Source organism: Rhea pennata, chromosome 9, assembly GCF_028389875.1.
Source record: "Rhea pennata isolate bPtePen1 chromosome 9, bPtePen1.pri, whole genome shotgun sequence".
NCBI classification, from domain to species: Eukaryota; Metazoa; Chordata; class Aves; order Rheiformes; family Rheidae; genus Rhea; species Rhea pennata.
Window position 1 is genome coordinate 23966468 of NC_084671.1, and position 24327 is coordinate 23990794.

A 24327-nucleotide genomic window follows, 5' to 3' on the forward strand; every position below is an offset into this window, starting at 1 on the left:
CAGGCTGTGCCACCCCTTGTCACCCCTCCAGGCATCTCGGAAACCAGCACCAAACTGACGTGCCCGAAAGCCCCTCTGCGCCTCCAGAAGGGGCAGCCACCCCGTCCCAGCTCTCCCGCCAGGGGCTCACCCCATCAAGCAGGGCAAACCCAGCCACAGCCTGCACTGAGCAGGGCAGGTGCAGAAACACCTCTGCTCCACTGCAGCTGGAGTCAAGCCCTACAGCTGCCCTTAGCCCCGCCGCTACCACCTCCTGGTGCAGGGCCAGGAGGGGCCCGTGGGACGCTGGGTGCAGAGGCAGCTCTTGTGGGCACTCAGCCGGGCTGACAGCAGCAGGGACAGGGAGCTGCCCCCGGCCCCATGCTGCACTTGGGGGAGAGCTGCCCATGGGATTTGGGAGGATAATGACGTTACGGTCAAAGAGCTCTGGGTTGTGGGTTTTTCTTTGTTTTGTTTTTAAATGAAGTCAATCTTTTCCATTACTAAGGCACTGTGTACTTATACTCACCCTCTATAATCCTGTATGGTGTCAAACCTGGCCAAAACAAGTACTGTCATCCCCAGCACAGGCTGACTCCTCTGGATTGTAGTGCTTTGAAAAGCTGATTAAAACATAACAAAACAGCTGAGAATGACATTAGCATATGGAAAGAACCATCTGCTCCCTGACAACATTTTCTTACAAAAAACAAAACAAAACAAAAAACTACAAACTCCTACAATAGATGAAAAGCACAAAATTAGGTCTCACTATTTTGCCGTTCTAGCTGTAGCAGATTTAAACAGCAGGTTTTGTCTTGGAAATTAATGTATTGCTACAGGAACACAAACCAGACTGTTCTTGGTGTAAATGCTGCCAGCAGCTCCTATTAGATCACAAATAATATGACTAAGACACCAAGAATGACATCTTATATGTCAGTTGTAAAGAGGGCAGGTTATAAAAAGCGCACTCAGATCCTTTGATCATAATGTTTCTGTTTGACCCTTTCCTCTCTGCCTTGCTGCTTGGAACCAGCACTGTACTGCAAGTCCATGAACAGCATGACCCTACGGACCACAGAGGGAAGGAGCAGGATTAGAAAATTCTTGCAAGAACACTAATAAAAGTTGCCGCGCTAGCAGCCAGTGAGAAGTAACATGTTTACAGCTGGCATGAAAAAGGAGAGTCTGGCTAGGAGTCTCTCATTCCAGCAGGGAAACCATCTGTGAAAACATCCATGCCCCCTTCAGACATAATTATAAGCTGATCATAATTGTGCCTCAACCCCGTGTAATCACTTATGCCAGTAATTACTAGGAATACAAACAGGCACGGCACATGTAACCGTTCACGGAACCGTGAACAGCTACAAGAGACATAAATGTTTTTTTTCTAAGACTGCATCGTACTTACTTGCCAAACGTAAACTTACTAGAGGCACTTAGGCATGGCAGAAGACACAGCAACTAGAATAAAGTCTTACATTAACCTAATCAATCATTGCACTTTCATGCCGTCAAACTTAAGTTTACTCTTTGAATACTTAGGAGGAAATCAATCCTCAGTGCACCCCGATCAGGAGCAAGACTGCCACATTTTTATGGCATGTGTTTGTGTTAGATGTAGGTACATGACGAAAAGATTTTTCAGTCTGATAACTGCTGAGACTGTAAGTCAGCAGATCTCATCATCAGTTCATCCTTAGGCTCACGCCAGGATACCAGTTCTACGTAACGCAGTTGCTTTTTCAGGACTGCTGTGCAATTTTCTTACACATATGACAGGACTGCAGGATCAGCTTTTTAAATCTTCCACCATTCCAGTGGGAAGGAAAAAAGGTTTATCCCAAATGAAAAGGAAACATTAAACACCACCAACCCACCACTTGGCATTTCCTCTGTGTGGTATACCAGACAATTCCCTCCCCAAAAGAATTCCGTGGGATCCTTCCCATACAGCCATAAAAGGGCACCGGGGAGGGAAGAAAAGGGGCCTATCTCTAGAAAAGCCTATCTCTAGAAAAGGGAAGAAAAAGCCTATCTCTAAATCCCCTTATAGAATCAGGAATGGGAAAGAAAAGGGGCTATGAACCAACACACATCTGTTCTTAGGCCAGCAAAACTTTCTCCGCTTCCTTGAAAAGCCATTGTTCAGAGACGCTATTTTAAATGTGCACCATATGTTGTTAAACTGTAAGGCAAAGGCGAATCTGTCGTCATGAGAACAGAGACGCATTCCCACACCACAGTACCTGTACCACAGCGATGCAGAAACCATTGCAAAGCAGTAAAAGACCACATATAGTCAGCTTAGGAGTGTCATCCGTAACACCCAGAGGGGAAAAGTAATCAACTTGAAGGTGAGTGCATGGAGAGTCCTTCCAGGTTTCGAGGGCAAGTTTCAAGGCAAGGCCAGATATCCCTTGCCCCTCAGCACAGAGGGGCAGGAGACAGATCCCACAGACAGAACATGCTAGCTGAAAGACTACAGCAGCATGTTGCTAAACAAGCTGTGTTGGGATTTGCGAATCAGGCGCACACTGACGAGAAAGCTCTCGGACAGGACAGCCAGTGTCCGCGGCCTGGATCCCCCCGGCAAGCACCCTCACGGCAGTATCTTTGGCTGGGTCAGGGAGACTCCCCAGACACTGCTGCAGGCAACTCTTCTCTGTACCAGGAACGCTTTGTACATCATTATCTGCTTGGTCAAAGCTTTGATACATTTCTTTTCTTGACACAGTCCCTCACCTGCAGTCACCCAACCTGTACGTAACACTGAACTGTATGACTGTTTACTCACAGTGATATACAAACCAGGGTCTTTTTCTCTCAAAAAAACCCTCACATAGTTATACAAGGTTCATACATGCATGCCACAACTGCAGATTAACTACGGTGACCACCGCTAAAACTACAGGTGACCGAAAACTTGCTACATGCAAACTGAAGCTTCCATAAACAGGAAAAAAATATTCACAAAAAGAAGTTCCTATTTGCCGGTTTAAGAAGCTTTAGAAGGCACAATCTTGCTCTCCTTGTGCTCTGAAATCCCTGTAGTAACTTAAGAGCCCTAATTTGTATTGCAGTTCTGACTCTACTGCTTAGCAAAGACAGACATCTGAGAGAATAAAAAAGCAGCTGGTAAGAGAGGAAAAAAGCTAGAAGTAGTAGTATAGAAGCACATCCTTTCCCTCAAACCCATCCCTCCTGCCAAGGACTTCAACTTGTGCTGTGCTAGTGCTTTTTCAGAAGGGCCTTGACATTAGGGTCACATTCCTCTTCACTGCAAAGGGTGGGGGCTTGCAGAGAACAGTGCTACACTGTCATCTAGGAAGCTTGTTTTGACACGTGGAACAACTGCGCATTTAGAAGAGGAAGATGACTGCCAGCCTCCCAGCTGGCTCTGTTCAAAGAACTAAACTTACTCATCTTAAATCAATTCCTTCTTTACTGAGAAAAATATTTACTACTGTTATTCAAGTAAAATACTGAAAGGAAATCCTTTTCCTTCCCTACAAGTTAACTACAAAAAGCCCCAAACAAAGCAACTCGGAAAACCCAGTATCACACTAGGTCTGAGCTTGTCTGTTCTTCTCAGAACACATGAAGAACACTTAAGCTTCAGGTTCTCCTGATAGTCTGGCAGCTAGTTCAGGAAAAACACTACACAAATACAATCCACAGAGGAAAGCCAGTTTCCTTTAACCATATAACTCTCTTTAAAACAACCCTCACAATGACTTGATTATTTTCAGTTGAAGGTGAACTGCACGTTCTTAACACTTACCAGTCACCCGCAAATGGAGAATCAGTTTTGTGAGACTATCAAAAAAAAAAAAAAAAAAAGATGTTTCACAGCCATTTCTCTCCTCATCTGTGCTGCAAAACTAGCTGTGCCCATTCTGAAGTATTTTATCACTTAGGGCTTCATCCTGCCAAGATTCATGCAGACCCTCAGCTTCACACACTGCAAGCTGTCCCACAGAAGTCAGCGGCACAACTCATGACACTAAACTCACTACCCCCACAAACCTTTTCAGTATAGATTTACTGAGCACCCAGCAGCCTGTGAAGTAACAAACACCAGACTACATGTGTGTCGAATGCTGTTAAGTCAGATTCATTCTCTTACTCAAACACATATGATAAGGGTTGGCAATCACTAAAAGCATAGCAACAAAAGCGCAATAACTGAAACGCTTAAGGCAGACAAATACCCTTTAAATCAATTTTTATTGGAGATTCTGACACCTTGTAATTATTTCCTGACAACAGGCTAACTGCATGCAGGCTAATTAGACTGAAAGACTTGACAAATGATAACTGAGAAGCAATTCAATGCTCAAGGGCATTCTGTTCTTTACATTGGGTACTTCTTGGAGTCCTGTTAAAATGGAATGGCCAAACAAATCACACTTCCTAATGAAAATTCTTACAAATGTACAATCTTTTTTAGAAAAAGGAAACTATTTACACACACACTGCACTCACCCATTCTCACTGCAAAGGAGAGTGCTTTAGCGTACGAAGAGAGCTAGAAACACGAAACAATACACTTTTCTCAAAGGGCCAGTAGAGGTGCTCACAGTATACCCTGCACGTGCTTTCCCTGCTTGCCTCCCGGCGTTTCACTGACAGCCAGTGCCTCGGCCAACCCTTGGTATTAGGCTGTTCTGACTTTGAAGAACGTTCGCACTCACTTCACTTCGTGCTGACGGAGGGGAAGTAAGGTACACGACCGTAAGTGTGAGCTCAGCATCTGTGGAATGATGTGAAAGAATTAACTAGAATTCACAGTATTCTACAGTGGTATCAGTGCACACTAGAGCAGCTCATGAAATTCAGCAGCATTCTTCGTAAGGGATTTTACTACTCTAGAACTTTAACACATGGTATAGAATTTCCTTCCCTACAGAGAGCGTACATCCCACTTCCTAAGTGCCAGCAGTACTTCTTACACTGTTTTTAGCACGACAGACAGATTCTGGAGGCAGAGGGAACAAAGTAGCAGGGAGTTATAGATACAAAAACCTACTTGGAACAAAAACTCCTCAGTTTAGATTGTGCTGGACCCACAAGGATTACTTGCATTCTATCCAGATTCATAAGGATAGGTTCCATGTTTTGATCAAGCAAAACCAGTATTAGCACTTTCAAATCAGTTCTTTGCTGAAGTTTTCAACTTCTCTAAGAAGATGATGGAATAAAATGAAAAATGGTTCGTGTATGAAAATTGACTATTCAGGATGGACTGATATAATGCAATACACTCTGCCAACTGTGAGCAAACTTACAGCTTGGGTTTCTCAGTTTAACAAATACAAATGAAAAAAAGTATAAATATATGTTAACCTAGGACAAGGAAGTGTTCTAAAACAAAAACAGTATCTATCTTGAAGAAATTGGGCATCAGCAAAAGTAAGCAACTATAAAAGAAAGAGAGGCAACATTTGTTTCATAATTAAAATCTTTTTCATCTTTGGTGCCTGCTCCCGCCTCCATTCACTGGTAATGGCTCATTTCTCCAAACCTAGTTTCAAGGTGTAAAACCGGAACAGTCCAAATGAAGCTGTTACCACCCAACGAAAATGTTTGCATAGGCTTTGACGCAGAAAGTTCAACTCTTCAAGCAACCACGCACTCAAAATGAAGACGACTGCATCAGCAACGGTATTCCAGAGCGACACGCAGTAATGTCACACGCTAAGTGGCTTTAGCGTCATCTGAATGATGAAACAAGACATTAAGAAATCCAGAGGAACAGACTAAGACAACTTCCTGCGCAACAACACAGTTCTACTAAACAAAGCACAGTAAAACTAGTTTTGTCATGTTTGGATTTTTAAGTCTACAGGTCAGCATACTATTACATTTAAGTTTTTTTTTTTTTTTTTTTTTTTAAGGGGATACATAGCTTTAAATAAAAGAACAAGCAAAGAAAGTACATGAAAAGCTTTGGAAGGGAAGGGCTTCATTGTTAATTTTTTAAATTGTTTAGTACAGAGAGCTACCAGCGATCCAGGTAAAAAGTGTGAAGTTCAACAGTTTGAAAGGGCACAACCTAAAGAGAAGTCAAACTACAGAGGAAATGGAGGTTAAAAAAAAAAAAAAGAAATAGAAGAAGAAGAAAAGAAAAGAAAAAAAGAAAGAAAGGAAGAAAACTTCCCTATTCCTTTCCCTCCCTCAAATTCAGATGCAAAATTCAGATAAACAGCTAAAGCTAACACTGAACTGTTTTTCTTATCGAAAAGGAGGATCTAAGAATTACTTAAACTTGCTGATGACTTATATTATTTAAGAATTATCTGAATTTGAGTAATTTATATACTCTACTCAAATAAGGATAAATTCAGTGGGCTAAGTCTGCTAAAACAGTTAACTGCGTTTTGGCACACTATCCACTTAAAAAGGACAACCTTGGACGTTAAATACAGATCCTAAGAAAGATCAGCCATAAGGGTCATTTCTCTGATGGAACGGTATGGAATATAGCGCTAACTTTAGACAAAATAGGATAAAGTTCTTGAGTATGAAGCAAAACATTAAGAACTCCCTTGTTCCTTTCATTCTGAAAGTCACTAGTCACTGAAGGGCGCAATACCAAACACGTGCTTTTCTTCTACAAATGAAAACCTGCGTCAAAGTATGCAAAACAAAATTCATCTGATACAAAGATTCATAGACACTGCAGACCTGAATACAAATACAATTACATTACCTGCTGTCTAAAAGAGGAATTTGAAAACGCATACTCTGCAGAATGAAGAAAAGAATCAATTTCAAGAATTAAACTAGATGTTTAAATCCAATGCATTTCCATTGTCCAGGGTCATAACATTTTTTACTCCTTAAAAAGTCATGACAAAATTACTACTGTTTATTCTTGTACTTCCTAGGTGGAGCTGGAGTATCTACACTCAATGAATATCTGACTTGAAACTGGAGAAAACACACAGTCTTCTTAGCAGGGTTGGTAAATATATGAATCAAAGACACTACTCAGAAAAAGCAACGTTCTTAGTCCTAGATAATGCTATACTGTGGGACGAATAAGACTTTTCTAAGCAGCGACATGTCTTGCCACGTATCTTTGTATAATATGTAAAAGCACCACTGAATGATTTCATAAAAGTAACAATCTTGTATCGAAGTTCAGAACACAGCAATATCCACTACTTTCACAGTACACTCCAGAAGGAGATTTTGTCAAGATTTTATTAAATGAGCACATTAGCAAATAAAGTTAAAAAGAAACAAACTCAAAAAAAACAACAAAAAAAAAAAAAAACCCCTTACACAGCTTCCTAGAGGTAGCAGTCCACAATTACTTTTATAGTTATCTTTAACAATCTGTTTTTCATATTACCGAGAAGCTTACATGTTTTTTTTCCTCTCTGTGGTTTTTCTGTTTTGATTATTTTAATAAATAATGGACACCATAGGTGATCCTAGAGCAGAATTCCACATCTCAGCACCACATAGCTGGAAGACTAAGTTCACTGGATGTCATCATCATCAAAGAGATCTTCAAAATCTAGTCAGAAAAATAAAATAAGGTAAATTAATCTTAAAAATATATAAACTGCTTTATATATACACACCATATACATATTATTCAAGTACATTTTTTTCCTTATTGGGATTAAAGGCAGAAAAAAATGTGAATTGAGTACGTAACAGTTACCGCACCATCAGTTACCAGAAGTGTTCCATCAGGATAGGGGAAGAGACCCAAGTACATAATCTGTACCCCAAATCAAACAAACAAGCTACTTCGCTTCTACCATAAAAGCTTTGGAATTAAATTCATGAAAGCAAAGTAAAGCTTGAAAAACTTTGTTTGTTTGTTTGTTTGAACTAGATGCATTAAGTAGCTATCACATTCAGAATGGTTTAGCCATGAAACCTAGACTCCAGAACTAAACAAGTGCCAACTGCATGGGACAGGTCTCAGATGCACGCACTTTTGCAGAATTTTGGCTTTAGTTAATAGCATCTCTGTGTACATGCTTATGAACTTCACAGATAGATAGTTTCTGGTTTCATATTTATGATTTACTATTAAAAAAACACTTTCTTAAAAAAATATTTTATTTAAGAGAGCATCAAACTGGAAAAGCATTGGGATATAATCTGCCAACCTTAAAGCAAAACTTCAAGAAAGTACTTGTTCCTGAATATGCTGGCTCTTACAAAAAGAGAGGTGCCTCTCAATTGTATAAACTATATCAAAACTAAAGGCATTTTTGGTGTAATTTTTTGGCTGTGTTTTTCCACCTGTATTCTAAGCTATTTAATCTCAGAAGGAACACCACTATTTGTGGTATCATCACCACAACAGTAAATATTTAATAACATACCTCAGTCAGACACTCAGCCTTGAGCTGTGAAAGAGTACTTTTTTAAAGCTTTTATTGGCCAGACACAAGATGACCTACATGGCTGGATGGCTGCTTCCATCTACAACTGAACCCAGCTGAACAACTACAGGAGTATGCATGCATGAGCGTGAGCAGGGCTGACTTTCAATTGCAGAAAACATAGCAAAGCCAAAGTTTCATTAGGCCTTAAACGCACGGAAACATGCACACGTCCTGCGAGATACCCGTTTACCCACAAAGCATCCACACCTGAAGCCAGTGCAAAGCCCTATCGTGCGCGTAACAGATTTTGCTCGTACGAACAGCTCGTTCGCCAGGCCCCGAGAGGAGAGGCGAGGGAGGCGAGGCGGGCAGCGCTTCCCCCCGCGCGCAGGCCGGGCCGCGGGGAGGCCCGGTACGAGCAGCGCCCACGAGCGGCGCCGGGCGGCCCGCACCGCTGAAGAAGTCGGCGCGCACCGCGGCGCCGGGCGGCCCTTACCGTTGAAGAAGTCGGCGTGCACCGCTTTCTCGTTGGCGGCGAGGTCCATCAGCAGGCCCGTGCTTCCCCCTGCCTGGAAACGCAGCCGCTGAGGACCCGCCGCAGCGCAGCGCAGCGCAGCGCAGCGCAGCACGGCGCGGCCCCGCGGCCCCCCCGGCCCCGCTCCCCTCCCCGCTCGCGCCCGCACCTCGTCGAGGTCCACGTACGGCCCGGCGCCCTCCGGGAACATCTCGTCCACGGCCGGCTTCATGGCGCAGCCACCCTCCTCCTCGCCCCCACGGCCCCGCTTCCGGCCGCCCGCCGCTCAGCTTCCGCTTTACGGCGCCGTCGAGCAGCTGCGTGGCCGCTCTACACGCGGGGCGAGGCCTCCTCTCTATGGTGTCCCCCCTCACCCCCGGCGGGCCGCGGCCATCTTGGCCGCTGGCGGGTGGGTGCGGCGGGGGCAGCGCGGGCTGCCCGGCGGCGCTGGAGCGCGGCCCGCAGTGCTCAGGAGGCAGAAAGCCTCCCTCGCTGCTGGGCGGTGGCTGGTGTGGCGTGAGGCTGCTCGGAGCGGAGGACGGCTGTCGCCGCGTGGCAGCAGCCCCGTGGGCGCGCAGCGCGGGAGAGGCAGGCGCGCCCTTGGCAGCCGCTGGAGACGGGGCAGGAAGGGCTGCTGCCCCCTCTTGCTGACGGGGGGAGGAAGAGAAGGGGGGAAACACGCGAGCAGGAGACAGGGAACGTCCTCTGATTTTTTTTTTTTTTTTTTTTTTTGTCCACCTGCGGGCGGGCTGACAGAAGAGCCCCAGGAAGAGCAGCGGGCAGAGGTGTTGCCGTGCCGACCCCCCCCCGGTGAGGGGTCTGTCGTGGCGGCAGGGCCAGCAGCAGAAATAGCAGACAAACCGAGCGCGGCGGGGCGCAGCCTGCGTTTAGAGGGTCTGGCACTAAAGGCAAGAGATCTGGCAGCACACGGTCAGAGCTCGGCATCTTCAGGCAAGTCTGCAAGAGCACTCTGCATTTAAAGATCTCAAAAAACTCACAAAAATCAAAAATCGAGTTTATTGGCTTTGCACAAAAGCAAAAAACAGAAAGCTAATTTTGTCTGTGGTTATATCTACTTTCTGCTTTATAAGACTTAACACGGGATTTAAAGAGCACTGAAAATAATGCAAGCATCTGAACTGGCTGCGCAGGTGGGTTCAGTGGCAGCCACAGATTCCCTTAAAATCTCGGCAGCAGCTTCAGCAGAGATGAGCAAAGTGATTAATGCTCATGGCTTGGGACGTTATAACCAAAATGACTTCCAAAAGGGAATTGAGCAAAGAAGGTTTTGGCCATTTCATTGATCCTGTTGTAGGCTCCCAGGGTCCGGAAATACTCCACATATGACCAGAAGTCATTGGCTGAGAAAGGCCAGTATGGCATGGCTACAGATTCCTGGTAGAAATCTGCAATGAAAAATTGCAGAATCAGATTAATAAAACACAAAGCATTTCTGTTAAAGCTCAGGCCTCGGAGCCAACATGGTTTAGGGATCTCAGACTTACTGGGAGGCTAGTGACTTCCTCAGGCCTGTGCTCTTTTACATGCTTCAGCCCTTAGTGCCCCCTCTCAAAAAATTGTTCTGATGGAGCTGTTATCCTCTGCTCCAGCTGCAACAGGAATGACAGACACTGCAGAGAGCAGTGACATGAATGAGACACTAGACCCTTACATATGGCTCTCAGCAACTGGAGCAATTGAGTAATTCCTGAGGCTTCCCAATTTCCAGCAAGGCACCTGACTGTTGAAAAGAAGCAATTGCAATTTAAAGTCACTTCCCGCCGACCACCACCATTCCTCCTCTACTATATTTCTTCTGCCACCAAAAATAGGAGGCAAGAAGAAGAGGTTATCATCAATGCTCTGCAGCTGCCTGCAGGCAGGTCATCCCTCTGACCGCAGAGGGAGAGCACGGAGCCAGGGAGCTGTTCCCCATCCGTCTCAATGCAAAGGCAGCCGGCAAACTGCGGTGCCAGCTGGGGCTGCCCAGGGCTCAGGTCTGCGCTGCCCTGCATCACCTGGGACTTCAGATTATTCTCAGCAGACAGCAAATGAAGGACATTGCCACTTTGAAGACTGGCACATGCGTGCCTATTCTAGGAATATCTGAGGCAAACTGCGATACTCTGAAATCAGATTTCAAATTCAGTAGGAAAAGGAAAGCAAAACAATTCCAAAAAACACCAAGAGCTGGGTCCCGATCCCGCCAAGCACAGAAGCATATTCAAAATGTAAATAATGGCTGAAACCATAGTTATAAATGTCTGTTACAAAACTTATCCCATTATTCTGATTTAAATTAAAGTCTATTTAAATAAATGGGAGTCATTTCGTTAATTAGACTCCCCTTTGGACCAAGGTCCTTAGTGGGAATTAAGACCCTTCAACAATCCTATCAGACCTTAATTTCGTAGAAGTAAAATTTGCAGTGCACAAGCACAGATGGCATATAACAAATCAAATGAACCAGTCAAATGCTGTCTGCAGAGCAGAATTCACTGTTTGTATCAGCTGACCTTAAATTCACTTTGCAGTCTGCTGACTGACCCAGTATGAAAGAAAAACTGTAAATGATGATAATGAGTAACAGAATACTACCTGGAGGTTTTATTTTTTGATTGACCTGTGACTTAGTAACCACAAGAAATATTTGCTGTACAAAAAATATAATAGTGCCCTCTGTGTCTTGTATTTGTGAAAACACAAGTGATATATTCAACAGATGTTTAGAGATATAAGGAAAGACAATGGAGCAGACGAAAAATGTTTTTTTTGAAAGTAATCAAATTAAGATTCTACTCTGCTGTTCTACATACATTTCTGTTTTACGTATCTGTTACGATACTCTTGACATTTATATCTATGTACTCAGGATGCTACTGGCTATCATGCCATTTATGTGGAGATGCACACCAGCAATAGGACGTTACTGCATTGTCACTGCTGCATCTGTGCAACTTTGAGGGAATTATTCCAATATTTTTTGGTTGGATTTGCAGCAACTTGTAGTTTTTAACATTTTTGTTGTGGAACTTCTGGCCAATAAGCAAACACACATCTAGCATTAAGGTTCAGGACAGTGCAGCTAGAAATCTAGTGGTTTTTGAAGTGACACTTGCATAAAGCAGATAATGACTTCACCCTAACCTCCTTGAGGATTTGCCTTTGAAGAATCACATTTGCTGCAAGTTTCTTCATTTTAAGATTGCAAATACATTAGCTCTATCATTATGCCTACTAATACATTAGCTTTTAAGTGATTTTCTAAAGAAATTTCTTAGAATTCCCTCTCCTCTTTCTCTAGCAGAACTAGATGAGAACACTGAGAGTCTGAATCTCAGCCCACGGAGGTTAGTAAGCCTTCCTGCCAAAATCACTGGTAGGGATCAGGTTTGGGAGTTACAAATGACTCTAATTGTTAGTGAAACAAAGGAAAAAAACATTAAGAATTACCATCGTCATCCTGGATTGACTGCGCATCTGTAAACAAAAGGAAAACTCATCAGTACCACTTCTCATCCAGAAGCATTTTCAGGTTACAAAAGGTTTGCTGCATAGCTAGAAGCTGGCGAGTTCTTTAAAGCACAAGTAGGTCCCTACTTGTAGCCAAACCTTTCGTTTCTTGAAACAGCTGAATAAAGAATTCCTTGTTTGCAGTCATTCACTAGCGTAAACCAAACACTGTTCAATACACAAGCAATATTTGATACTAATTATTTTTCTATTTAGTAACAAATTATTTCTGGCTTCTTGAAAAAACAAACGAGTTAACACAGCAGTAGTCTTACCTGTTGGCATGTTCATCAGCATACAGAAGAAAAATAAGCCAATAAACTTCATCTTTTTGTCAGTTACTATTTGTTTCTGGCAAATAAGCTGAAATAACAGATTTATTGTAGAAGATCAGTATTTATTCAAAGCATATTATTTATTTATTAGAAGAATCCATTCTAGAATAGATTCTAATTAACAGCTTTGGCATAACAAGATCCAATTACATTTCCTTACAGTTTCTTAAATGCAAAATAAAATGTTAGAAGAGCTACGCTAATGAACTGTGTACTGTATTTTATTTTTAGGCGGAATAAATCCAGAAAGGTCCTCTGAACTGAGAAGAAAATAAGTTTCTTGGAAATATTTCATTTTGTGGCTAATTTAATTTTACTTTATAAATTACCTATCCCCTTTTCTTCTTAGAGTAGTAAAGGTCTGTAGCTCTGAGTCAGCTACAAAACTCCAGAAGGATTTCTATTGCTGTAAAATAGCAGCACCATTTAAGGAAAAAGGAAAGAAACGTCACCAAGTTACTACCCTAATCTCATTTTGTCACCTTCATCTGAAAGCATTTTAACTGCTCACATCTGCATTATATCGTAAGCCCATCCATATCAAGAGACTACAGAATAAACTTGGGCAGTATTTCTATATTTTGAAGACAGAAGAAAGATCAGAATTAAGTTCAGCAGCAAGTTCAGCCATTACTTTTATCTCCCCATTTTCTTCTCTTCAGACAGACTTTTATGAATTGTTATTTGAGCAAATTGCTAACAGCAGGAAGTTCCTTCCTTAGCTGAAGCACCGAACCGTAAATGTTTTACAGTGATTTTGCATTCTTACGTGGAACTGTTAAAATCAAGGTCTTAAGATGTACATAGGGACCAAATGCCCATAGAAATCAATTAGCTTACATTAAATAAGGTCCTAATGAGCTCAGCTATGATGGTGAGCACACTGCAGCCTTCAAGGAGGGTTGATAAGGCATTGTCCTATTATATTGATTTTTCCCCAAAGACAAGCAGGTGCTTTGGGCTCCACCCTTTGCAGGTTGCTTCATGTATTCAGCACTTCAAGAAGCTTGGAGCAGACAAGCAGTTTGGAGGATATTCCAGCAACGTGCACCTCTTGGTTTTCTTTTGTCATGAAACTCCGGATGGCAGCAGCACTACCCGAGGAACAAGGTGCAGCCAGAAGAGCTCTCGCATTCGTGCAGCTGTGGCCAGTTCAGGTCACGTTGTGAAAGTTCGCAGCTGTTGTTCCAGGCAGCTCTGCTCTGGCAAGGAAAGCGTGAAACACCAGCGCAGAACTAACCACTCACATTCACCCTACGATGAGCTGATCGCACAGTGCAGTCTTTGCTTCCACTGCAGTCACTAAGCCTACGTGTCCCTGCAAGCTGGGAGTTTTCGATTGCCTTTCCTCTAAGTCCACAAAAATAAAAATCACTCTTCTGTCTTGGTCTTAGAGATTTAATACTTGCCCCCAACACGCAGTGTGCTTGTGGGATGGGACATTGCCCCCATGCTCTATTTCACATCCACTTGTCTGTCACCGGAACATCACGCAAGGAAAGTCTGCGTACTCGCACAAAGGCTGGGAGCGGACAGACCCAAGCAAGTGGCCTTGCAGGAGGCCCCAGCTTTGCTGGAGTTTATTCCTATCCACTTGCAGAATTAAGACAGTCCTGCCAAGAATTAAAGATGTTCCGGGCAAGGGGGGGGGGAGGGAGAGGAAGAAGTGCTTTGTAGCATACCAAGCTGTGCCAACTCCTGTGGAGACAGGAAAGAAAAATATTATGAAAGCAGAACCTATTCCATCTCTAAAAGGCTTTAATTCCCTCTGTCCATTTTTTAAGGCCTGCAGGAGTGGTTCCTGTACCACCCATGTACAGCCAGCACCCTTGTCCCAATTGCCTGATCTACAGCATCTACCCCAGGAACAAGGTATCCCCTCACTCTGGTGTCCTTCGGTGCAGCCATGCGTTCAGCAAGCTGTGAAGCCAAACCGCGCTTTCCCTTTCACTGCCTAATCCGCAGATAAGCCATGGGAAGCACTGACATATGCTAGGACACACACAAAGTTGTTAGCCATAATTATCATACAGCTGCTTCTGTGTGCATCCATCAGTGCTTTTTTTTTTATTATTATTCTGGCTCTCAATAAGGTAGGCATAATTCCAAATGGGTGGTAAGATAATGTGTTTTGGATGATGACAAAGGAAAATAACATTACTGACCTAGCTGCATCCTGCAACTGTCCCCTTGAGGAATTACTGCTGCTGTAGGAGGATGCAGTGCTGAGGTTACCGGGGTCAAGATCACTCAGATCACAACGTGGTCTGCTACAGCTCTGATCTTACTAGGAGAATTCATCTAACTAACTATTGAGCCTCAAGATGACATACATTGGCGGAGTGCCCCACCTCTGCCTCCTTTAGTTTCTTATTTTGTCTTGTGAGACTTGGAATCACCCACTTTCAGTGCTAGGAAGGATCACAGATCTGATGTAGTGTGACAGTTGTCTAGCAATTACAGGCTTTCAATAACTGAGTTTTCCATTTATTAAAGCAAAGGTTAGAATTTCAAATAAATTCTTGGATTTTCTATGCTAAAAGCAGCCTAGGAAATAAGCGAATCAGAATTAACATTTATAACAGTTAAATCAGGGGATTAAGCCAAGAAATAGTTACTTTAAATGTTAATTTTTATCCCTTTTCTATCAAAGATTCTGTTGCTTTACACGACTACTCCCCACCGGGTCACTGTTTTAAGCACAGCATTGTACTAGGCAGGAAGTAATGAGCCGGACTGGCTTTTTATTTCAGAAGCTGTTGAAAAGGAGAGCAACTCCAGTTGTTCAGTTGCTTAGTTAAAATACATGTGCATGGCAAGGTCAGCACGTCAAGCAGAGCATCACGTCTTCTGGGGGCTACCAAAACGCACGCTGTGCACTAGCATGCTGCATTTTTAATAAGCAGCAACCACGTTCATTCAAAACCCTTCTTCGTTCCAGATAGCCTTTCCCCTTTCCAGACTTCATCCAGCAGAAGGCAAGTGAAACACGTCCTAAATAAGTGTCGGCAGAGCCCTTCCTTAGCAGGCACTGCCTTGCAGGCTCTCACCCTGCTGAGCAGTGATTGAGAACTTTATAGTGCCCACAAATGCCATTTTAGTGTAGCAGCAATCACATGTTCTGGTGGATACTATAACATTTAACACAGTAGCTACTAAAAGAGTCCAGTAGTTTTGTTCTGCTTGTTTTGAAAAACTATTGCTTTTTCCAGTAGGTATTTTTGCTCTCTTCTCGGAGCACCTCATTAATTCAAAACACTTACTGGCTGACAGCAAGTTCTTCAGGAACCTTATTCCAAAGTTCACAATAAGTGTTTTGGTTTTTTTGTTTTTTTAAGACGAGAGGGCCATTGATTCATAAAAGCTTTGTTACATGAAAAAAAGGGCCTATGGTAATGAGTTTATCCCACCAGTCTATCCCAAGACAATCCAATCAATATGTACGTTTTGTAGATGGCTTTCAAAAGCCCGAACTCACATCCATTAGTCAGCTCTGTCAGACGGAAATCAATAGGAGCATTCAGGAAGCTCCCTGGGGAAGAGGGGAATGCGGTTTGGGCAGCGTAGTTGTTTGTGTGACTTGCCCCCTGATGGGGAACAGTCCTGAAATTGCCAACGTTGGAAACCTGCCGTTACGTGGACCCATTTCTAATGGGCTATTCTGCACGCAGCCAGCCACTGTGTAGCAAAGTCAGCTCTCCTCGACTAACTACAAGGATAAAAGAAAAATAAAAGGCAAGTTTAGGGATACCTTTGCTTCCATATAGCTGTATTGGACTGCTATTACATGACACATCCCATAAACCTGCATAATTCCCCAGAGTTTGAAAGGAACTGTATTTTGTTTCTAAGAAACAATATTTATTTACTTATTAGCCAAAAGTGCATGCATAGCTCTAGGAATCTCTTATTTAAATAAACGGCACTTTACAGTTGCATCTGAAGCATTTGGCCTTTGGTATGAGCAGACAAAAATGTCCTCTGCAGGGTTATATCACTTTGGTACCATAGACAAAGTCCATGAAGATGATAATCAAATATTTGTTTCTTTGAGAAAACAAATTATCTATTTCCTCCAGTTATTTGGTCCCAAACCTGCTGTGATGTGATCCTGTCTAACATGCTCTAGGTGACCCTGCTTGACCAGGGAGGTTGGACTAGATGATCTCCAGAGGCCCCTTCCAACCTCAACCGTTCTGTGATTCTGTAAAATGAGACAGGCCAAAGAAATTCATGTGGATAAAATAGCCTCTGCTTACAGATCTGAACTGGCCTACAGCTTTCAGGCGTTCACAACCTAATTTTCTTCCCTTTGAGCTCTGCTTCTTTTTCCAAATACTGGGGCAACAAAGTCTTCTGATGATACTGCATTATTGAGAACAATGAAGACCAAGGCTGATGAGGAGGAATTGCATGAGGACCTCATGCAACAGAACTACGTACCTGGGGAAATATCCGTTCAAATTTAAACGCCCACATTAACCGACTGTTCCTAGTCAGAACTGAGATTAGGGGTTACAATACATAGTTCTCAAAATGTTGTTTAGCATTCAGCCAAAGAGGCAAATTAAATAGGGAAGATGGTGAGAAATTCAATCATTGTATGTTTTTTTTGATCACTCCCATTTTGTATATTATATATACACGCACATTTTGCTTTCTTCATCAGAGGAGGATGTTATGGAACTAAAAAGGTACAGACAAGGGAAGGAAGGGGGTTCAAGCCATGAACCACCTAAAGCAGACTGAGACTCTTCAGCCTGGCAAGGAGATGAAGAGACATTGATTTCTATGAATAGAAGCAAATTGAACTAGCAAAGCTGGTTCAAAACAAAAGGTAGTGGCTTGATACAGTTAACCCCAGTGGAACACCTTGCCACAGGACATTGGGGACACTAAATTAGTCCATCACGTATTATTAACTTCATGATACCTGTCTGGCTCAGAAAGGTGGAACTTGAGCTGCAAGAGTAGTCTGACAAAGCAGCACCGTATGCTTGCCCTGTGCCTTATTCTCCTCTTTCAAGCATCCTGTTGCTAGAGGTTGGATGAACTCCTTGGCTGACTCTATGGCTGTTAGGGTCTGCTTTAGAAAAATACTGCACGTTTCCACTTCTTGAAGAGACATGTTTCCTGCTGGCAAGTGACTTTCAATACTTACAGGACAACAGAATAACCGCAGTGGAATTAGAAATAGCCAGGTTAGAAAGAACTACTTCCATATGCATTAGGGCTGATAGTTGTCAAAGTAAAGGTCAGGATTTACAAACTGTACGGTTGAGGAGTAGCTTTATGCTTATCATGCAAGTTAGACAATAGAGCAAGGAAGAGCATATCCACATCCATTTCAACATAGCATTTTAACTCTTAGCTGAAGAAAGATTAGCTTTGCAGATATGAGCAAGTTTTCAGGTGTCCACAGATAGCAGGAGGTGCCATATGCAGTAGATTATCAAACTCAAAAAAGCAGCTTGTCAAGCAGAACTAGTGCAGCTTCACTCCCCACAATGTGATACTCTCAGTTATCCCAGTGCTACTTCCCAGAGGAGCTATGATATCCTCAGCACTTCCTTGGGACTCAGCTCTCCTCTACTGTCCCTTTCACTCTCAGGCAGTACCATCAGCTCCAAGCAGCAGATTTGGCTTTTCAGCCCCCCCACGCCAAGCTGAATCTGTGGTGCTGGAGGCTGCTCACCAGCCAAGCAAGCTGCTGGGGCCAAAGAGAACAGCTAAGGGCCAACTTCTCCCTCCCTATCACCACTGACGTAAGTGTTTTCTCCACTACCTGCCAAGCTTCATGCAAGTTATAGGAATTGAGTAGCTAGGCTCTCATCTTTCGCAAAGTTGGTTGGAATTTGCTAATGGTTTCAAATGCTATCAGCAAAATGGAAGACTAGATTTAAAAGATCCACCTGGTTGCCTATATCCCCTTTCCACAAGGAGTCAGGCTGGAAATGCCAGTAAGGATCACATAAGGTGTAGTGCAGTGAAAAGTCACATTCCCCCTTTCCCACAACAGGGACAGCTTTGCTGCTCACCCAACTTTATTTCAATCACAGGGTGACAGAACTTACTTAGGCCTAGCCTGTGTTATAGCCTAGCCTGGCTCTTCGCACACAAGCCAAAGCTCTACTGTTCTTCTGGGCCAGAACGCCAGACACTGGTGTGTCCTTCCAACACTTGCTGGACTGAGCTACTCAGAGCAAGGGTCAGATACCACCTTTATATAACTGTCACCATTAAGAGCATTTTTCTTCAAGCTGCTCTGCTTGCAGGGGGGACAGGAGGTTGTAGCACCCGTGGTCTGGTAGGAGAGCCTCCAGGACTTGTCCTCTCCCTTTGTGCACTCACACCAGGTCTCAGTTTCCAAGACACCTCTTTAGTTAAGTTTGTCAGTTCTTTGCTCAGTTCTTCCCCACAGCCTAGCATTAACTTGGCAGGGCATCTGACAGACTGGCCACTCAGCACTTCTACAGCTCTCGGGAGAATTTATATTTTCCCCTTGCCATTATGGTTAGATGCATCATAGCAATATCCTCCACAGTTTTGAAATATAAATTGCTTTTCAGATTGATTGGATGCCCCAGCTGCACTTAAGCTATTAAGCAATCAGCAATTGTTTATTATTTTCATTCTACAAGCACAGGTTTAAGTACAAAACCATATTAAGTATTTTAAATGTTAAGATTTTAGTAGGATGAACAGAACCTTCTTTACATCCAGGGCTTCTTTTTCCCTTGGATTCGTACTCCAAGGCTACCTCAATATCTGTCCACCAGCAGCTCTGTCTTTATGGAATAGACAATAAAATTGACTTAAAGATTGATGAAGAGATTAACTTGATTATAAAAAAATCCATCAAGGAAACCTGAACAAGTTTCTACTGCATTCAATGCCCATAATCAGATGACTATGGTAGGGGCTGTACCACTGTAGCCATTTCCACGATGGCCGAGCATGAAGACAGAGTAGCTGCATAGGGCCCCATCAGGCCAGATTTGCCAGCTGCACCTGCAACTGCTCCAGGACTAAGGGAGCCCAGCCAGCTATTAGGGGCTTATTTTGGCAGCAGCTGGGGATACACACATTTGGAAGACAGGCTTCTACAGTGATGCAGCTTTTGTCAAGTTAATACATTGATCTGGATATAATTTTCTGATCCAGCTCAACACCAGGAGGTGCTGCTCAGTATTGCAACCGCTCTACCAGCAAGGAGCTGTAGATCTACCCAGCTTTTTATTTCTAGAAACACATTTAAGCCTTTTCAATCTGTGTAAGCGCTTTAATGTGTTGCGGAAGAACTACACACCAACACAGGAAGCACTTCCATTGGAGAGGACAGTGCCCCTCACACTACTCCAGAAGCTTGTTTGTTCCTCGTTATCCTGCAAGAGGAAGGGAAGGGCATCTTCAGTCAAGGCTGCAGTAGAGAGTGAAGTTATCACAGCTTTGAATAGTCACTCTGCTCAGCTAGCGGGAAGGAAAATGCAAGCATCAGTCTGGCCTGACTGTGGCACTGCCTCTCCAGGACTGACCAGTACTATAGGTACCACAGACCACACTGCAGTCACAACAGCCTTCCTCCTTGCTTTACCATGGGGAGAGCTGCAGTGCAACCCACCTGCAAGTGGCATTACAGCTGAAAACTCATTCCACTAGGTTCTGAATAAGAAACATGAAGACAACAAGCCCCCATCTGTGTAATCAGAAACTTTGAGCAAGAGTGGCCACCTTACTCCAAACCCCTGCCACAGCCTGTGCCAGTCGCCTGAAGGTGACATACAGCTCCCCAGCTCAGAGCAGCGAGGGTTTGGGAATGCTCGTCTTCTGCACTGTCTAGCTGCCTTTAAGGTTGGCAAAGCAACCAAGGAGGGTCATGGGCTTATCAGGAAAGAATCATTTTGTTTTTCTAACTTGAGAAGGTTTGCACTGTTAAAACAGACCAAAGGGAATGAATACCAAGCACCGCAAGATGGAACTACAGTCATCTTCCTCCCTCAGTTTTATCAGGGTAACAGTGGTCAGTGCTAATGCTTTGGTTGGAGAAAAAAAGCTAAGCCTGCACTTCTCCAGGAGCATGAACATTTCAGTGACTCAAGTAGTTCATGCCTTGAATAGAAGCAGTGCTTAGTCTTGTAGATAGCCTACCTCAGGGGTTTATTTTAATCAGGTTTTTAAGCCTTCTTGGATCCAAGTTATTCATCTGAGATCATCTGCTTTGCTGAAAGACATCTTAGCTTTTATATTGGCCTTTTGGCCTCAACATTCTGAAATAGCTTTATAATTACTTAAGCACTAGGTGAAGCAGTTCTTGTCTACAGCATGACTTGCTATAGGGTTCAGTTAATGGTTGCCCTGTAACCCAAATCCTAGAGTTATTTTCTATTAATTTCCAGTTGAAATTGACTGACAACTTGGGTTGCAACATAACTCAATATTAGCTATAATGCCAAGTTTTGTCACTATAGACTTAAGACGTGCATCTATAAGGCACCTTTAACAGAGCAACAGTATGCTGAAGCTTTTCATTGACAGAGCAACGCAATCGGCATGGAGTAGAAGACTTTCGCTGTCAATCTGTTCTCTGCCATTGAGCTCTTCGGTTACACAGACGAGGTCTGGGGAGCCCTCCCCTACTCTTGTTTTTGGGTGGCAATACATTGCAGCACGAAGCTCCCAAGCAGGCAAAAGCCCAGAGCCCTCAGCCGCGCACGGGAGCTCCAGCCTTGGCCACCGCGGTAGGAAGGTGACCGGCTCCCTCTGCTGTCTGAAGCAGGCATAGGGAGGTCCCTGTCTTTCTAACTACTGGTATGAGGATAGGATTTCAGGCATTCAAACTTGTTTTTCACAGAGATTTAAGCTAGCCGCCTACCTTGACTACAGTCAAGACATAACAGATCAGCAAAAAGCAGTTTTAAAACCACAGCAGTGAAAGCTATCTCAGAAAGGAAAAAGGAACATTATCTCAAGACACTTTTACAGCATTAATATTTGCTCAGAAAAGTCCAAATACTTATTCCCGATTTTCCTTCTCATCCTGAAGGAAAGGTAGTACAACCTTCAAGTTGCTCCTGTTGTTACCATCACTTATCTCCTTAATGGTTTTCAGCAGTGAATGAGAACTATTTGGGTCAATACTCCATTTAAAACCTCCAGCTATGCAACAGAAAAACAGTTTCCAGCTTTAGTCTCTCCAACACAGTTCATTGCCAGCAAGCTGGTACTCACCACTTTTAGCATTAACTAGCTCAGTTATTATGCCAAGAAAGGATGCACTGGACACTGAAAAGGTGGATGTAATTTCTTTCTACAGGTTTATTATTGTCTATGTCACCGCTTTTAAGTTGATGCAAATTAATTTCTATTGCTTCAATAGGCAAAAATTCCTTTTTCTGTAAAACTAGTATAAAGATCCTTCTCTAGAGAGACTCATATCTCTCAAAGCTATCTCAGGCAACACAACCAATACAGACAGGACTAGTCAGAGTAAATAAGTCAGCAAAAAACAGTCCAGATCTTGATTGCAATTTAGCCCTGCCTGCTCAGTAAAAAGCCTACAAGGTACAAGACATCAACACAGTGATGTTGCTGAAGAGCAGGGCTGCACACACAGTGAAAAAGCAGGCATTGCTTGTGCATGGCCTGACTGAGCCAAGAACAAGACACCAAGAACACCATGCAACATCTTCTCAGTACTGAGGTGCCTACTGGAGCAAAGGTGCCTCTGGGGATATGCAGAAAGCCAGAGTTAAAGCACTAGGGAGAGGATAAGAGCCAAGCTGACAGTCATCAATAGAGTTGAGGCACCTGTAGATTTGGAGCAGATACTCCAGCATCATGATTTCAGCTTCCCTCAACAGCTTTCCCTCCCTGAGCCTGGCCCAAGATCAATGCCTGCCTCCTCACCTAGTGCTTATAGCACCTCTCCTTGAGCCCTGTCTATAGGGCAAAGACCTGGGAGGCCTTATTAGTGGAGACCAGGCAGAGAAGGGCCACCTACACCATGCCTGCTTGCTTTGGAGCTCAGTCATGAGATCTCTGCCTAGCCAAGCAAATCTCCCAAGACATACCCTTACTTCTCCAAACACTCTTTCCCAGGCCTTCCCCCCAGCTGGGCACTAACCAGTGACTGATCCCAGCCAGCCCTAAGGAGGGCTCCAGCACACTGAGGATCCCAGAAACACAGGCACAGTCAGACAGGAGCACAGCTATGGCTGCTCTAGAGCCCAACACTCCTCCAGGACAGCTCAGACAAGGAGGGAGAGCCCTGGGCTGAGCTTAAATAGGCTCCTGGGCCCATGGGCAGCAGGGAGGTGGGGGGCCCCAGGTGAGGGTAGTCAGGGCCATTAGGGCTATAACTGCCCTCAGGGCCCTGACAACAGGGAAAGGAAGAAAAAAAAAAAAAAAAAGGTGGGGGGGAGGGGAAGCAAATTATTGATGGTTTTTCTGAAGGAGTTTGTGATCGTGTTAGGAGAGAAGGGTGATCTCACTGGCAAGACCCTCAGTCATTGCTCAGTAAATGTGGGTTCAGTTCCTGGTACTGCTAAAGCCTTCCTGTGTGATCTTGGCAAGTCATGAAAACGCATGATCTTGGAAAGTCTTGAAACACTTTATGGACACGTTTAATCTAAAATCATGCTCGAATCTGTTTTTAACATCTTTAAAACATGCTGTAACCCTCCCCTCTCTCTCTGCCGACTTCTAGCTCTTCTGGTGCTGGTGGAGCTCAGGATGGGAACGAAGAAAAAATACGCTTTCTAGGCATTCAGCGACCAGGCCCTCTTGTGACAAGGCATCCTAGGAGGGGACGAGATAGCAGGAGCTGTGTTTTGGCAGGGAAGAGGGTGGCAGAAGGTACCTGTACTTCTAGAAGACAGCACACAAGCATTACTTGCTTGTTTTTGAAAGCTGCCCACGCTCAAGATCCAGCAGAGAGGGGGTATTTGTGGCAAAGGAACAGGGAGAGGGAACCCATTCCTTACAATATTTCTTAATAAATGGGAGAGAGGGGAGAGAGCACAGAAAGTCCCGCCACCTCCTCAGCCGGCGCAGTTTCTAATCCCTCCGAAACCGCCGTGGCAGCCGGCGCCTGACACACGTAATCAACCCCAGCCCTCATCAAAACACCGTAAACATGATTTACTGTTCCCACCACGCGCACCTCCCTTCCCCGCCCCGCAGCTCAGTTACAGCCAGCAACGGTCTTCAGCAAGCGACTCCCGTTCCCGTAGCTTCGCCATCATCTCGTTAATGCGAGACCACCCTCACTCCAGGTTTTTTCCTCTTTGCTTTCAGTCCGGCCCACCTCTCTCCCTCGCTCTGTCTTGTTCGCACGTACTTCCAGGGCTTTTATCAGCACGCTGGTGATAAAATTTTCCCATTTTCATCTGCATGGAACAGGAGGTTCCAGAAAGAAAGACTATAAATCCTTCTACGTGAACTGTTTTCCAGTTGGGGCACGTGTGTGTGTGCACGTGTGAGCTTGTTTGCCTGTTTTTCCTTCCTGTCTGGCATTTTTGTACTGGCTCTGAAGCAGCTAATATTTTAAATACAGCTTATTAAAAAAAAAAAAAGTGCTTTTCCCCTGCCCTCGATAGTATTACCAAATCTAGCGTGTCTC

General features: G+C 43.9%; 2 protein-coding genes and 1 long non-coding RNA gene across 3 annotated transcripts; 1 reads left to right on the forward strand and 2 right to left on the reverse strand.

The window, feature by feature from the left end:
• Positions 1-7158: 7158 nt before the first annotated feature.
• Positions 7159-9142, reverse strand: COPS9 (COP9 signalosome subunit 9). Its single transcript, XM_062582839.1, has 3 exons — positions 9029-9142; positions 8842-8914; positions 7159-7516 (listed from the first exon to the last, which is right to left on the reverse strand). The coding sequence occupies exons 1-3, from the start codon at positions 9089-9091 to the stop codon at positions 7479-7481; spliced, it is 174 nt and encodes a 57-aa protein (XP_062438823.1). The 5' UTR covers positions 9092-9142; the 3' UTR covers positions 7159-7478.
• Positions 9143-9224: 82 nt separating this feature from the next.
• Positions 9225-11178, forward strand: LOC134144132 (uncharacterized). The gene is made up of 2 exons (XR_009959287.1): positions 9225-9268; positions 9616-11178. It is a non-coding gene; the product is annotated as an uncharacterized LOC134144132 (long non-coding RNA).
• On the reverse strand, positions 10068-12731 carry OTOS (otospiralin). Its single transcript, XM_062582840.1, has 3 exons — positions 12648-12731; positions 12313-12339; positions 10068-10265 (listed from the first exon to the last, which is right to left on the reverse strand). Exons 1-3 carry the CDS (start codon positions 12697-12699, stop codon positions 10081-10083), a joined length of 264 nt encoding a protein of 87 aa, XP_062438824.1. The 5' UTR covers positions 12700-12731; the 3' UTR covers positions 10068-10080.
• Between the last annotated feature and the right edge of the window lie 11596 nt (positions 12732-24327).

Excerpts from the sequence above, each read along its gene's own strand:
- COPS9 (XM_062582839.1), bottom strand. The coding sequence starts at position 9,091 with ATGAAGCCGGCCGTGGACGAGATGTTCCCGGAGGGCGCCGGGCCGTAC. Across the intron at positions 8,915-9,028 it reads CGTACGTGGACCTCGACGAG|GCAGGGGGAAGCACGGGCCT; the intron begins GTGCGGGCGCGA and ends CTGCGTTTCCAG. Across the intron at positions 7,517-8,841 it reads GCACGCCGACTTCTTCAACG|ATTTTGAAGATCTCTTTGAT; the intron begins GTAAGGGCCGCC and ends TTTTCTGACTAG.
- OTOS (XM_062582840.1), bottom strand. The coding sequence starts at position 12,699 with ATGAAGTTTATTGGCTTATTTTTCTTCTGTATGCTGATGAACATGCCA. Across the intron at positions 12,340-12,647 it reads GCTGATGAACATGCCAACAG|ATGCGCAGTCAATCCAGGAT; the intron begins GTAAGACTACTG and ends TTTTGTTTACAG. Across the intron at positions 10,266-12,312 it reads GTCAATCCAGGATGACGATG|ATTTCTACCAGGAATCTGTA; the intron begins GTAATTCTTAAT and ends TTTTCATTGCAG.